This window comes from Phaenicophaeus curvirostris, chromosome 13, assembly GCF_032191515.1.
Source record: "Phaenicophaeus curvirostris isolate KB17595 chromosome 13, BPBGC_Pcur_1.0, whole genome shotgun sequence".
Taxonomy (NCBI): domain Eukaryota; kingdom Metazoa; phylum Chordata; class Aves; order Cuculiformes; family Cuculidae; genus Phaenicophaeus; species Phaenicophaeus curvirostris.
The window spans coordinates 11792240-11806159 of record NC_091404.1 but is presented as its reverse complement, the minus strand read 5'-3'; the positions used below and the strand labels follow the sequence as shown (position 1 = coordinate 11806159).

Genomic DNA, 13920 nt, shown 5'->3' with positions numbered 1-13920 from the left:
TGATTGTGCTGCACTTTCTAACGATGCTTAAGGAGTCTTAAGCAACGCTGTCAGGATGCGCTTCCCTATCTGAGCAGTGGCAGCGCGGGCTCCTGTAGCTGTTGTGCTGCGCGTGCCTTCGAAATGCAGCCGAGCAGACAGCTCTGAGGCATCCAGCAGCTGCAGGAGGCACAGGGGACCACTGCTGCACCCACCTGAAAGATGGCCATAGCCAAACCCTAGGGCTGGCCCCGCTCCTGTGGGGCACAAAGAGGGACATGTGTGTCTGCCCACAGCCCAGCTCAGGGCAGTGGAAAGCAATGCTAACTGCTTTCCCTCGCTGCCTCCAGCAGAATGGGAGCAGCTACAAAGAAATTTTATCTTGGTGTTCTCTTGACCCTACGTGAAGTTAGCCCAAGAAAGGTCACCTGCCAGCACTGAACCCTGTGTCCCACTGCCCTGCCAAAATCCAGTTCCTGCAAGCCTTAAAGCCACACCGGAGTCCAAAATATCCCTCTAGAGTTGAACAAAACCAGGCTGATTACTCTGACCTCAGCCTTCTGCTTCCCCCTGTTTAGTGTCACTGATTAACACCCTAAGGCTTGAGGTAGCATTTCCAGGGAAGCACATCCCTATCACAGATGCAGTGACACTACCAAAAATATGCTTTTTGCTAATACAGCTAATCCTGGGCTACTAAACCACACTAAGCCATTTTAGCATAAGCAAGCCAGCTTTTCCAGGAGAAAATGTGCTTTTATTTTTTGCTCAGAAAATTTGCTCCTGCTTTTTGGGAGTGACTCTCGTGCCACCCTATGCAAGCCCCTGCCACCTCCCCAGTCTCTCTTCCCAGTAGCCCACATCAAATCAAGAAGGGAAGAATCCAAGAGGTATTGTATCGCAGAGGAGAGGAACTAAGGTGATGTGTGCATGTCCCCCCACAGCTGCTAATGGAAATGTCATGCTGCAAACCTGCAGCTATCCTCAACGTGCCATGAACGCTTGCCAGCCCGGCAGCTCCGTCTCTTTGCACAAAGTGACTGGCTGGGTGACAGGGGACAGCCAGTTCCCATATGTCTCCATGCAGCCAGGAGGAAAAGCAGAGCTACATTTCCTCACCTCTGTTTTTTTGAAATGTCAAAACATCCACCTCACAGCACTCCTGCGCTTCAGCACAGGGCTGGGACGCAGCCACAAGCGTGGGCAGGGGGGTGGGCATGGGGGTGATGATATGGCAGAGCTGGGGACGTTGTGAGGAAACCCCTGGTCTGACAGATGTGGTTGGGGCTGTGGCAGCTCCTGCCGGTGCCCAGAGCAAGAAGCCTGTGTGGCAGGGAGGGAGGTGTCCTTTTCAATGTGCTCACATATACGGATGGGGTTGGACAACCCTCCTTGGGCAACCCTTGGCATTACAGCAGGACAATGCTCTGCCTCGCCTCCCTAAATCTGTTTTTCTCAAGCAGACACCTGTTTTGCTGAGGTTTCCAAGCACACTGATGGGCAAAGTAAAAGCTACCTGAAGAGCTGGTTGCTGGTTCCCTCCCCCAGTGCCCAAGCTGTCTGCTGAGGTTTCCCTTGGCAGGAGGGGGGAGAGCAACACGTGCCGTGAGCCCTTGAAGACATTTCTGCCCCTTGCCTGGTAGGACAGCTGACAGGGCTTGACCAGGGTGCATTCCCACTACTACTTGCAATCTGGTGTGTTAATGAAATCTAAGAACAGTAACATTTTGTACCGAGACTTGCAGCCACTGGGGAGGTGACACATGCATTCTCAGCCATCTCTAGCCCTAAGGCAGGAATGTCCAGGATACCAGGGCTGTGATTGCCCAGCTCCTCTGCAAACATACCTCAAAGCCTCCCCTGCTCCTGAGGAACAGACAACAATAAGATGAAAAAACAACATTTCTCTTGGTTGAAAAGCACTGTGGTCAATCCTAATTACAACATGGTGATTTGTCCTTCTAGCTACCCATCCTAACGCCTCCAAGGCTGTTCAGGCAAATTACTTTAAATTAGAAGCAGGCAGAGGATTTAAGGACAAGAGGCTAACTAAACTGTACCCTACCCATTCCACAAGTCGTCTTGCCTCTCTTGTCATAACACACTCCATGGAGCCCAAATGGTCAAGTTTGCACAGTTTCTACCATCTGCTAAGCCCAGCTTTCTGGTGGTGCAAGGAACCTGTCTCCAGGGCTCAGCGTTGGGTGCTTTGGTGTCTTTTGAGGCACCACCCAGGGAAATGTTGGTGAATTAGGCTCTGCAGTGGGGCAACCGTCTGGGAGTGCCGAGTCGCCTGTCACAAAGCATCCAACCTGCACCAGCACCAGGGGATGGGTCTTGCCGCTTGTGCCAGAAGAAGAGCTTGCACACACATGTCACCTGAACCAGGCTCCTCACTCCGGCACCCATCACGCATAAGGTAGGTGAGATTCACCCCCTGCAAGATGCAGCCAGGGAAATGCAGTGAATACGGAATGACACCCTGGTATAACTTGCTCCTTTTCTCCTTCTTCTCCCATAGGGCTTCTCTCCCAGTCCATCATGCCCCCAACATGCACAGACTCTGCTCCTGGCAAAGGGCGCCTCAGGGAAGAGGCAGAAATGAGAGACTAGGCAGAAAGGAAGCAGGGCTAGCTATGGGATAAATCTTCCTGCTCAAGGGCATGTGAATATACAACTTAACTGCTCTTCATTGTGATCTTGCAGCTTACAACTCGCCCTCTCAACACGCAGTGCTCGTGGCAGCACGCTGCAGGGATGGTAGGACACAGGGACGATGGGGTGCTGGAACGGGGACCTCCACGAACCCCCGTCTTGGCCCTCAAATGCCCCCCAGCACCAGCACGCTGGCGAGAGGCTGGGTGTCGGGGCACGAGCTGTGGGGCAGCTCTCTGCTTAGATCCCTGGAAGGCCAGACCTCGGAGAACCTTGGCAGGGACAGTCTTTCTGCCCACTGCTGAGGTCGGGAAGCCTTGGCAGAGCAGACCACTAGTAGCAGGATTCATGCTCCCTGTCCCTGGCTGCATTTGTAATGGGATTTGATCAGCTTTAAGGCGGTTTATTCTGCCAATTAGCTCCAGCCAGTAAAATCCCTCTTCCCCCGAGCCCTCAGGGCAACAATCTGCTGACAACATGTTCTTTCCCCATCCAGCCATTAAACTCACCAGCAAGGCTAGGAATTGTGGAAAAAAAAAAAAAGAAAGAAAGAAAAAGGGGTGAAGAAACTTGAAAACCCCTTGTGCGTGGGGCCTTTCATCGCTGTTTACAGAAAAGCCCTACAAACCGGAGCGTAATCTGCCAGCCCCACGCCTCTGCTCGCCTCCTCGCCCAACGCTTGGCGATATCAGGACGATATCAGGCTGGTTTCAGGCTTCCAACCAGCACCCAGAGCCGAGACCTGGGTCCAACCTGTAGAGCAAGGCAGGAGCCCACACTGCCCACCTCCTCCAGGCTGCAAAGCCTGCGGGGGCTTTCAGGATGCTAGGAGGTGGGATACAGGGAAAAGGGACGCGAGCTCCTTCCCAGCCAGCATCACGCAGCGTGGAAATGCCCCAGTGATGGATGGAGCCCCCGTGAGGTGCTGAGCTCCCTCCGGTCCTGCTCTGGGCACCCCTAGAAGGGGCTCAGCCCCCGGCAGGATTCAACCAGCGAGGTGATGGGGGTGGGGGGTGGGGGGGGGTGGAAAACGGGACATCCCCTCCACTCCCTGCAAGCCAAGCGGGGACCTGGGGTGCAAAGGGACTCGGGGGGACCCGGTGCCGGCTGGAAGGAACCGCTGGGGGCACCGAGATGCCCAAACCTACCCCCCTCCCCCCCCCCCCCCCCCCGCCGGGTTAGGGGGCAGCGGAGCGGCAGCGCATCTCCCCGCGGGTAACCTGAGTCGGGGGCGTCCCGGTGGTCAGAGGGGCTCACCTGGCTCGCAGGACGGCGCCGAGGGCCAAGCAGAGCAGCAGCAGCAGCGTCCCGGGCATCTCGGCGAGGCGGGGAGCGCCCCGGGGGCGGCAGGGGGGCCCCCCCGGTGCTCGCCCAGCCGCGCTCCAGCCCCGCGCAGCCCGCCAGCCGAGGGAAAGTTGGGCATCGCTTCTCCGAGGCGGGGAGGGGCTCGGGGGGGCTCGCAGCTCGCTCCTACCTCCCCGCATCCCCCCGGGGGCCGAGCGCCGGCGGGGGGGCGCGCACGGAGGAGTCGGACCCGCGCATCTGCGGAGCTGCCGGGGAGCGAGCTCCGTCAGCTGCTCCGAGCATCCCTCGCTCCCCCTGTGCCAGCCGCTTCGTTTCTCTTAATAGAAGCTTTTTTTTTTTTTCTTCTTCTTCTTCTTTTTTTTTTTAAATGCACAACAGTTGGGGTTGGTTTTTGTTTTTTTTTCTTAAAAAAAATTAAAAGTGAGTAATCCTTATTACATTATGCAAGGCATCAGTCCCCGCTGGGCTGAGCTGCGAGGGAGATGCAGCCGGGAGAGGGTCTTTTCCCACCTGTTGCGGCTGCTGTCCCACAAAACAAGCTGGGAGGGTGCGGGGGTAGGAGCTACAGGGGTGGCTGTGGGGTTTCAGCCTGTCACTCTCTTCTCCTGGTTTGCCAGGCTGCACTTAGGCGTTTCTTTGCGCTGCTGGCGCCCGCCTGGTAAACAGGAATGGCAGATTCTTACTTGGCAAGTTTTGGGTGGCAGTTGCTCAGAACCAAGTTTGTTACAGCTCCATTAAATATCAATAATTGTCCTTTGCCGCGAGTTGTAGGAGCCCATCCGTCCCCAGAGGGCCTGGTCCGGCATTTTCCAGACAGTCTGGCAACACTGATGACAAATGGGGATTTGGTGCCATGCTTCTGGACTGGAGTGGGACCATTTCTTGTTACTGAAGTGGGACTGTGAGCAACCGTCTCTCTCACACCTGGCCCAGTCACAGCCTTCTCCACATGAGCACGGGCAAATCCCTCCTCTGCTCTCCATCTGCTGCATGCTGGTAACCACTACATAATTTGCTTAGCTTGGCTGGATCAGGAGATGCCTCTTCTCTGGGCACATTCAGTGCCTAATAGCCAGGACCAGTCTCGGTGGGACCAGTACTGCTACAGGAGCACAAGCAGTAAATAACAGCAGCACACCTGGGTGATTTTCAAGCCTTTTCCTGCACTCTCCCTTGCTGATTCTTGCACTGATCACCTTAAGCCCTCAAGCATGAGATCTGAGCAGCCTCAAAGCCGTAGGAGCCAGCTGCAGGCATCGCAGCTCCGAGCAGGCATTTCTCTGTAATGAAGCAGCTGCAGATTATGTTTCCTTTACTGCATGCAAAGAAGCCAGCTCTGGGATGGCAGAGTTTACAGGAAGCACAAGTCAAAAGAGTAAATAACAAATATCAAAGCAGCAGTGAAGGTGAAAAGAGCTCTTTAGGCATCAAAGGAAGCCACTGGATTGCCAGAGAAGTTTTTCAGATGAAGCTGAAGTTGGGAGAGGTGCGACAGCAGACACGGGGACGATGTAGCTGTCAAGTGTTCTGGACATGAACAGATCACAGAAAATCCAGGGTTCATATATGTGCTCTCAGCTCCCCCTCAAGACGCAGGATGTGAAGTGGTAAGTGGGGAAATTCATGGGACTTATTTCTTTTGGCCATCCCTTCTTCTACCTGAGAACTGAGAGATCTGGGGACAATTGGTGCTTGGAGAGCTGAAGATGGTCTGGTCAGTGTTAGGGGGGAGCTATTTCAGGAACGCCTTCCAGGCAGTTGTATGCACTGGGAGAATCTGAGCAGCTGTCCTCCAGAGTCTTCTCCTTCATCTACAGTGGTTTCTTGTAACTGGTACAGAGTCTTTTACTTGGACCGACAATAAGAATGAAGCACGTTGATGGTGTAGGACAGCAAGGAGAAAGTGCTGCTTTTCAACCAAACACCTTATTTATCAACAGAACAGGCTCAGCTTGGAAGAAACCCTTTTCAAATTCACAGTCAGTGATTTTGACCAGAGACCCTTAGTCCAAATGCTGGGAAGACCAAAATGTTCTGCATCGGTGCTTTGGGAGGTAACAGCCCCTATTTTCCAGTTTGAAGAGACATTTGTTCTGAGGTCTACTGTCAGGGGATTCTCCAAACTTAAGCAGGAGATGAAATGTTTTATTCAAGATGCTTTTTGTCCCTTCTGGTAGTTCGGTTTAACTGGCAAACTTATAAAACCCATTGTTTACAGAGCCCTCATGAGCCCAGAGCCCAGGGGGGGCGTGCTGCCACAGTAAATAAGGGTTTGATCTTGCAGTCCTTACTGCAAGAGATGAGGAGACAACTCCAGCCTTGGCCCAGGATCCCAAAACTTGCAAGGTTAGTGCTTTCAGAGGGGTCTGCCCCATAGCCAGAGAGTCCTGTGCGAGTCTGGGCACATCTGCAGCTGATTCTGAATGTCTTTGTGCTCTCTCAAAAGCTCCTTTGCAGTGTCAGTCATGAAATCTGTGCTGGCTGTTCCTACACTGGTGGGTAGCGTTCCAGACTGCAGGCTGGAGCAGCAGGTGAGGGCAGGAGGAGGCTTTGCTCTCCTCTTCCTTGTGCAGGGGGCTGGTCACTCCTTGCCTTAGGCAGTGCTGAAGACAAAGAGTGTCTCTCTCCAAAGAGACTGCTCTTCTTTTGGGCTAGTCAGGAGTGTAGTACTGAGAGAAAATAGATACTCGCTATAATATATGTAAGAAAATATAATATAAGAAAATAGTACTGAGAGAAAAAGCGTTAAGCCAAGGTATTTAGGAGCTTGTTTCTGAGAAAACAGCCTCTTGGCATTTTCAAAACCCTCCTCAAAGAGATATCTTTCGAGGGTGAAGGAGCAAGGTGACCCATAGCAGGCCTGGAGTAGCCCAGGCAGAGGCAGATCCCACAGGGCTCTGTAGGAGCAGATTCGGCTTGAGAGCGCTGCTCACATTGCTGGGGACACCAGGACAAGGAACTGCTGGGGTATTTGCAGGTGGCCACTGCCAGGGCCACGCTGCAGACAATCCTGAAGGGCTGCGTGGTGGTGATTTGTCTTCCCCTCCTCCGATCACTGCTCCACGTCATATGTCTTAGGGCAGAGCAAAATTAAAGCCACTGTCCTTGATGCTCACTCTCCTTCTGGTAACAAACTGGGACTCGTGCTCTTACCTAGCTAGTGCATCCTCTGGGAACAATGCAGGTTCCCATGCCAAGTTTCCTACGGATCTCCTCCCCGTGCCCAGAGCTGTGAGCAGAAGGCAGAGGCTGGTCAGGCTGCAAGTCTCTTACAGCAACATCCATGGGGCTAAGCATCCTGACACACCTGGGATCAGAGTGGTGAAGGGCATCCAAGGAGAAGCTGGTTACAAGGTCCTTCAGGAAAACTTGGAGGATGAAGAACTCTGTATAAGCCTCAACCCTTTCCTCCTAGGTGAGTCACATCCTGTACGATAGAAACATTTGTTTACTCTACCAGGGTATTTGTTCAACATAGCCAAGGTTTTGTCTTTTTCAGGCTCACCAGGCAGGTCAGGCACAACAGCAGATGCTACATCTGGGCTCACACGACATCTTTAACTGCTCCAGCTGGGCTCTGAATTCCCACCATTACGGACTGCGATGATATATGAAGCAGACAGGACACTGTTTGGTTTTTCAGTGCTGGAGTGAACTTACAGTGCTGACAGATTAAAAAAAGAGTGTTTGGAATCTGAACAAATGTGACGTGAATGTTTTCTAAGGAGAATGAAGGGTGTGGGAGGACAGCCCAGGCCGTAGCAAGAGCTGGTGCTAGCTGTCCCAGGAGGTGACAAGAGCATTGACAGGAGGGAGAACATTACTTTCATCCTCTGCTACTTCGTCAGGCCAGGCCTGAAGGAGTCTCCGCATCCCTTCCACTGTGGACAGTCCATCTCCAACGTTGGTTTTTTAGTAGGAAGAAATCACCAGACTGATAGGTGATCTGATCCTGGGTGTCAGAACAGTTCTCACTGTCATCTTAGGATGGGAAAGATGCCATTTCCTGCACTTCCTTGATTCTGCATTTCTGGAGGTCTCCCCAGCTCAGGGCTTAACACATTACATTCCTCCTAGAAATCAATGTGTATAAAGAGAAAATGTACATGGAAAAGGGTGGGGAGGGTGAAAGAATTGGCAGGATTTGATAAAAAAATGGAAAAATCTCAGCAATTTGAGCACCAAGCGTTTCAAAACCTTTTCAAATGCAATTTGCAGCTATGCCATCTGTACACCTGATGCTGTATGTCCAGTACAGGATGAGAAGATGGTAGCTTGGCATGTCACCCCTAGAATAATTCCCAGGGAGTACATCCATATTTTAAATACTGTGCAACTACTGACACAGACTTTGGGGATGTGCAGCTGCAGGAACAGGAGCAGCTGCTTTTCTTCACTGTGGAAATGTGGCTGCCTCTGGATGGAAAAACACTAGCTCCTTGTCAGCCTATGCCACAATGGTTCAGGGTAGGCGAAAAGGACTCAGGAAGGTCATGGAAGCAACAAAAAGTGTCATTGGGATGCAAGTTGTGTTTCACACAGTGATTCCTCCCAGTGTTTCTCAATAGCTGGGGAAAAAACTGGGTTGGGCGCTCTCCAAAGGAACCACCAGGATTCAGAGCAAAGCCTACACATGCAGAACATGGTACTCATGACCAAAACACCATGGAGGGACCTGGCCAGAAGTATACCTGCCTGATTCTTTCCATACTGCAGCCCTGAAAGCACAGCGGAGGGCACATCATCATCCACTGGCCTCCCTGGCAGGATTGAAGAGAGTGAGGGAGGCACAGTTGGGTTTTTGTTTAATACCCTTAGATATTTCTATCCATAGATGTGGGGATTTCAATGACTTCTCTCTGAACTGGCCCAGAAATGTTTGTACACCAGTAAATAATGTTAACTGCTCATCTGTGGCTGAGTTTAGCTGTTGCTATTAAAACCATTTTCAGCAGCTGGTCTGGGTCCTGTGCTCTGCTTTCCCTCTTGCCTTGGCTCTGCCGTTTGATATTTTGTCAGCCTCAGGATAACGCAGGGCTCTTTATGAGTGGAGAAACCAGTGAAAGAAACTTTCCAACTAGAGTCAAGGCAGAACACGGTTCCTTCTGCAGCAGTCACCAGCTGATCTGGGGACACACCAGCCTTGTTTCTTTGCCACGTGTTATGGGACTGACTTAAGCCCTGGGACAGATGCCTGCAGCAAGCCATATTCTCACACTTCTTTTCTTGTGAGCTATTAAACATTTTCAAGGCCTCTATATATTCCCCTCCCTGTGAAACTCTAGTGTGTACCCCAGCATAAGAGAAAAGACCTTCTCACTCAGGTGCCTGAACTCAAGGGACACATTTTGGAGGGGCTGTTTTTTGTTGTGTTTTAGGGGTCAGAGCTTGGGAGTGGGCACTGTGGTCCATGGTGCCACAGGTCTGCATTAGCAAGAGCTCAGCAGAGAGGTGACCAGCTGAGAACAGGCTTGGCATCTCTCAGTGCACTTTGCTCATTTGGTATGTATGCTCCCCAGTGCATGCCTGCTCAGAGCAGGGGCAGCACCTTCTCCTCACATGAAGCAGCTCAGCGGCCCCTCTTCCATCCCTGGCCCAAACCATCATTAATTCAGGGGGAAGAAAGCATCCTCTGTCCTGCTATTACCCACTTCCAGATGGGGGTAAGCAACAGGACCACCACTCCTTCCATCTCCTCTTGGGTCAGATGGGATACAGCAGGACATTTGGCCCCACAGCAGCTCTGAGAGCCTCCCATAGTCATACCACAATTGGTTTCCCCCTAGTCCATGGCAGATCAGGGCTGCTCTCCCAGTCCAGACTCCATCCAGCAGCCACCCGCTCTCCACTGCTGCCATTGCCACCTCCATACCTTCGTGAGCATCTATGATGCTCTTCAGTCCGTACCTACAAGAATACATGAGGAAATGCCAGCGCTGCTCTCTCCCTCAGCTCCAGGATCTCCTGTGAAACACTGACCTAGATCAACCCTGTGCTGCTTATGAGCTCGCGCTCTGCTGCTATGGCTGCTGGGCATGACGAGCCCTGCTTGGGTATCTTCAGGATTTTACTTTCCAGCTGAATAGTCCTCACAACTTCATCAGGTGGAAATCCAGACTCCATGCACCCAACACGGCTGGTGTTGTAGTGCCCAGCGTGCATCATCCCCCTCACTTTTTGGTTTTCTCCTCCTCCATCTCAGCCCCTCCATTGCCGAAAGCAATCTGTGGCAGCTGAAGTGCAAAGAAGCCTCAGCTTTCACACTTGGTGCCCTCTAGCTTCTGTGCTCCCAAAGTCACTGAAGCAGAAATGTCACATGCAGCACCTCTCCAAAAGAGAGATGTTGGCACTAGGGTCTGGCAATTGCCAGCATGTCAGGTGTGAGTGATCTTCTCCTAATGCTCACTACGCTCCAACCTTAACCTTGTTCGTCACTGTTAAGTCTCAGATAAATCGGGCCAATGCATTGAAAGGAGGTAAAATAAAAAGATTCAAGAGGAGGTTGAAGTGTCTTCAGAAAACTGAAGAGAAATACTCTTCAAAGGTTCCCTGGAGCCTGCACACTCTGGCCTGGAAAAGCGGAACAGAAAATACAGCGGTGATAGCCTTGTAGGAGTTGTTTTTTAATCTGGAGTTTTGTGGAAGGGGACAGAAGAGTTATGGCTGGTGTACTGGAAAGCAGCTATTGGATCTTGGCACCCAGGGCTTGACCCTTTCCTCTGATACCTCATCCCTGAGGTCACCGCTGCCTGGCAGACTCAAGTCTCCAAGTCAAATCCCATTTCTCCACCAGGCTGAAGACTGTCTGGAGCAGCAGCATTTGAAGAGCTGCATGCATTTTCCTGGGTGAGACTCCCCAGGTGGGTCTATGGTCCCTTCCCACGATCCCATCTATGAGCAGGTTCCAGCCAGGTGGAAGGAGCTGCAAAGAAACATCCTGGTCAGTGGGGTGGAAGGAGATGCCTCAGGCCCTCTCCTTGTATCCTTCCCTGAGACCTGGAGGTTCCTGCAGTGGAAGCTGCTTCCAGACCTGTATACTTGTCATTACCTGATGACCTGCTGCTGAATCCCTTCCTCAGCCCACAGGCAGTTCTAGCCTCCCTGAAAGCCTAAGGCAAAACGTTAAATAAGGCCCTGCTATGAAAGGTGTTTCCTTTTCACCTTGCAAAAACTGTGTGTGTGTGCAAGAGACCAGGGATCATCCCTGGTGTACACCAAAGGCTCTCCAAAATGCCATGCTGAGCACACGCACAACTCTGTCCCATGTACCACAGAGGGATGTACTCAGCCCCAGGGTGTTCGGGGAAGGGGTCACGGTACAGGTATGTAGCTAATTGGAACCAGATCGTTTCTGTGCAGGCAAGGTGGAATTTAATTGGGGTCCTGCAAGGTGGAGGCAGCCTGTCTGCAGGCTCTTGACTAGAGCCCGTAGCATGGAGGCAAAGCATCGATTTCCCAGGCAGTTCTGCCAGCTTCAGGTTTTGCAGCAAATTTTCCCTTTGCCATTGCCTGTGTGTTTGGTGGACAGGGGGACTCCTGTCTTCTAGGAGCCTGTTAGAAAATGCCTTTCAACAGCAGTCAAATTCACATATCACACACACCCCCTACCAGAAAAAAAATAAAAGAGAGCAAACCATAATTATACCCACACAGCTCTCCACACTGTGCTAAGCTTCATCCCCCCCATCAGAAATGCACCCGCACCAATGGAGTGGATATGTTGATTAAAAGTCCCCAAAAATGAATAGATCAAGAGGAATTTGCCATACCCCTGCAGCAAGGGTGAAGTGCTTTCTAATTAAGGACAAAGACATGCAAATGTCCTGAATCATCACAAGCAAATAGCAAAATAGCACCTGTCAGAATATTAAAAAACAAGCACTCAGTGTTCCTGTGTGATCAGCTAGAAGGAGGCCTCAAGTTAAAAAAAAATAAAAATCCCACTGAGAGTTGAAAAATGTAATAGGCTGAGAACAAGCAAAGAAAAGGGCTCAATGCAAACAAGCAGGCATTACTTTGGAGTGGGAATGTGGCAGCACGGCTGAGAAAGATCCAGAGCACCTCTGGTCCCAGCACAGCCACACGAAGGCCAACAAGGACACCTGCCCTTGGGGACAACACAAGGCACCACTAACCCGTGATTAGGCACCACTACAAAGCCCGTGATCACAAACACTCAACCGACCTCAGTCAGCGGGTGAAAAACAACGCACACCGGTCCCTTCTCCTGTGTCAGAGCTGCTTGTACCAAAGGAGGGGGATTTAATCTTTCTGGGTAATGAAAGCAACAGGGTTCATCTCAGAGCCGTGTGCTAAGACCCTGTTAGCCATTCTCCTCACTGTGAATTTGTTTGCGAGGCAGCCTGGCAACGTGCAAGAAAGGCCCTTTATGTGTCCAGAGCCTTTGTTTTTCGGCTTGATTACAGGGTAAACCAGCTGGAAAGGGTGTCTGGATGCCAGTGCTTCCTGGGAGAGCAGGCAGGAGGGCTCAGGATGATCAGGGCAAACAATTATTGCCCAAGAATAAAAGGGTTAAATGAGAAGGCTCGGGGAATTTTTTTTGCATTTTGGATGTTTGCATTGCTCTGTTTTGTTTTCACTTAAAACCTTTTGTGTTCCAGTTAAAAACCCAGGCATGGAGGGACACTGTGCTGGGATGAGCACCCCACGCATGCAGCCTCTCCTCTGGCTTTAGGCTGCACCCCAAAAGAGTCACCATGAGCATGTCCCCAGCTTAATGACACGGCCAAGGCCACTGTTGTCCCCACCACTGTACCAGAGCGAGAAAGAATAAAAGCTTGGAAAGGCAATGAAAGGAGCAAGTGTTGGGAAGCACAGAGGGAGCCAGTGCAGCCCAGAAGCAGCGACAAAGGGCCGGGGCTGTGAAAGGAAGACGGAGCGAAAAGGAAATGCCTGGAATAATAAGTGACGGACGGATGCCTTTGAAGGGGACTCTGATATCTTGGGTCTCCCGCCTGACCTACTTAAAACTGGCATAATCTGATGAAGGAGCATCCTCAGCTCTAAATATAAACTTAGCTCTTCTTTATTTCTGTTCTTTCCCTCTGCCACCCAGGGGTAGGACCGTGGTCAATAGCTGTGTGCAAGGCACTGTAAGCATCCCCTAGGTCCCAGAGCCCAGCAGACACCTCCCCCTGCCCATCTGGGCAGGGCTGAGGAGCCTAGGGAGGCTGCCAGGCTCTTTTCCCACGAGAACAGGTCATGCAGCAGCAGAGGCACTAGCACAGAGCCCAGAGGGACAGTGCTGGCATTGCACAGTTTTCTAGTAACCTATTTATGATCAGCAGCAAAACTGCACTCCACAATGCATTGCCTATAAGGGATTTACAGGCTGCTCTGCTGTCAGGTAGCCCTTCCCAGCACAAGATGCAGAAAACTGCACTTCAGGAGCCAAAAGTCAGGGATCTCCCATTAGCTCGCATCACTTGCAATAGAAGATTTTTCATTTTTAAACGAACCACAAATCTGGTGCACAATGGAGTCCTGAGACATCTAAACAATTGGCAAATTTAGGCAGAATTTGGCAATTAGTTTAAACGAGAAAACAAACAAAACCACAATCCAAGAAAAAACAGCTGCAATCAAAGCACTTTTTTCCAGCCTGTTTTGAAATGAAATGTTTTGCTTAAGAATGCCACAATGTTTTATCGATCCATTTTCTAAATTAAATGCTTCAAGTTTTTCCACTTCAGCACACTGTTGTTCATTTAAAATTTGACCTTCTTTAAATAAAAAGGGAAGAAAAGGAGCCACTGTTTTGGTTTGAACAACATACTGAGATGACAAGATGAATTTTTTTCATTTTTTCCTGTTTCACTGGAAAGACATATTAAAAAAAAATGCTTTGATTCAATCTGAACCAAATTTAAACCATTCCTCACTCTGCTCCAGAGCAATTTCCATATCTGCAATGTGTATTCCCTAGAGAGCCGTTCTCACTGCAGCCCCAGCCCCACGTGC

General features: G+C 51.0%; 1 protein-coding gene across 1 annotated transcript in view; it reads right to left on the bottom strand.

The window, feature by feature from the left end:
- Window positions 1–4020, bottom strand: part of LOC138726085 (gamma-aminobutyric acid receptor subunit gamma-4) — a 33591-nt gene extending 29571 nt beyond the window's left edge. The window contains exon 1 of the mRNA XM_069867508.1: window positions 3892–4020. Within this exon, the coding sequence (XP_069723609.1) occupies window positions 3892–3950 (59 nt within the window). The 5' untranslated portion in view covers window positions 3951–4020. The remainder of the gene's footprint in view (window positions 1–3891) is intronic.
- Window positions 4021–13920: the final 9900 nt, after the last annotated feature.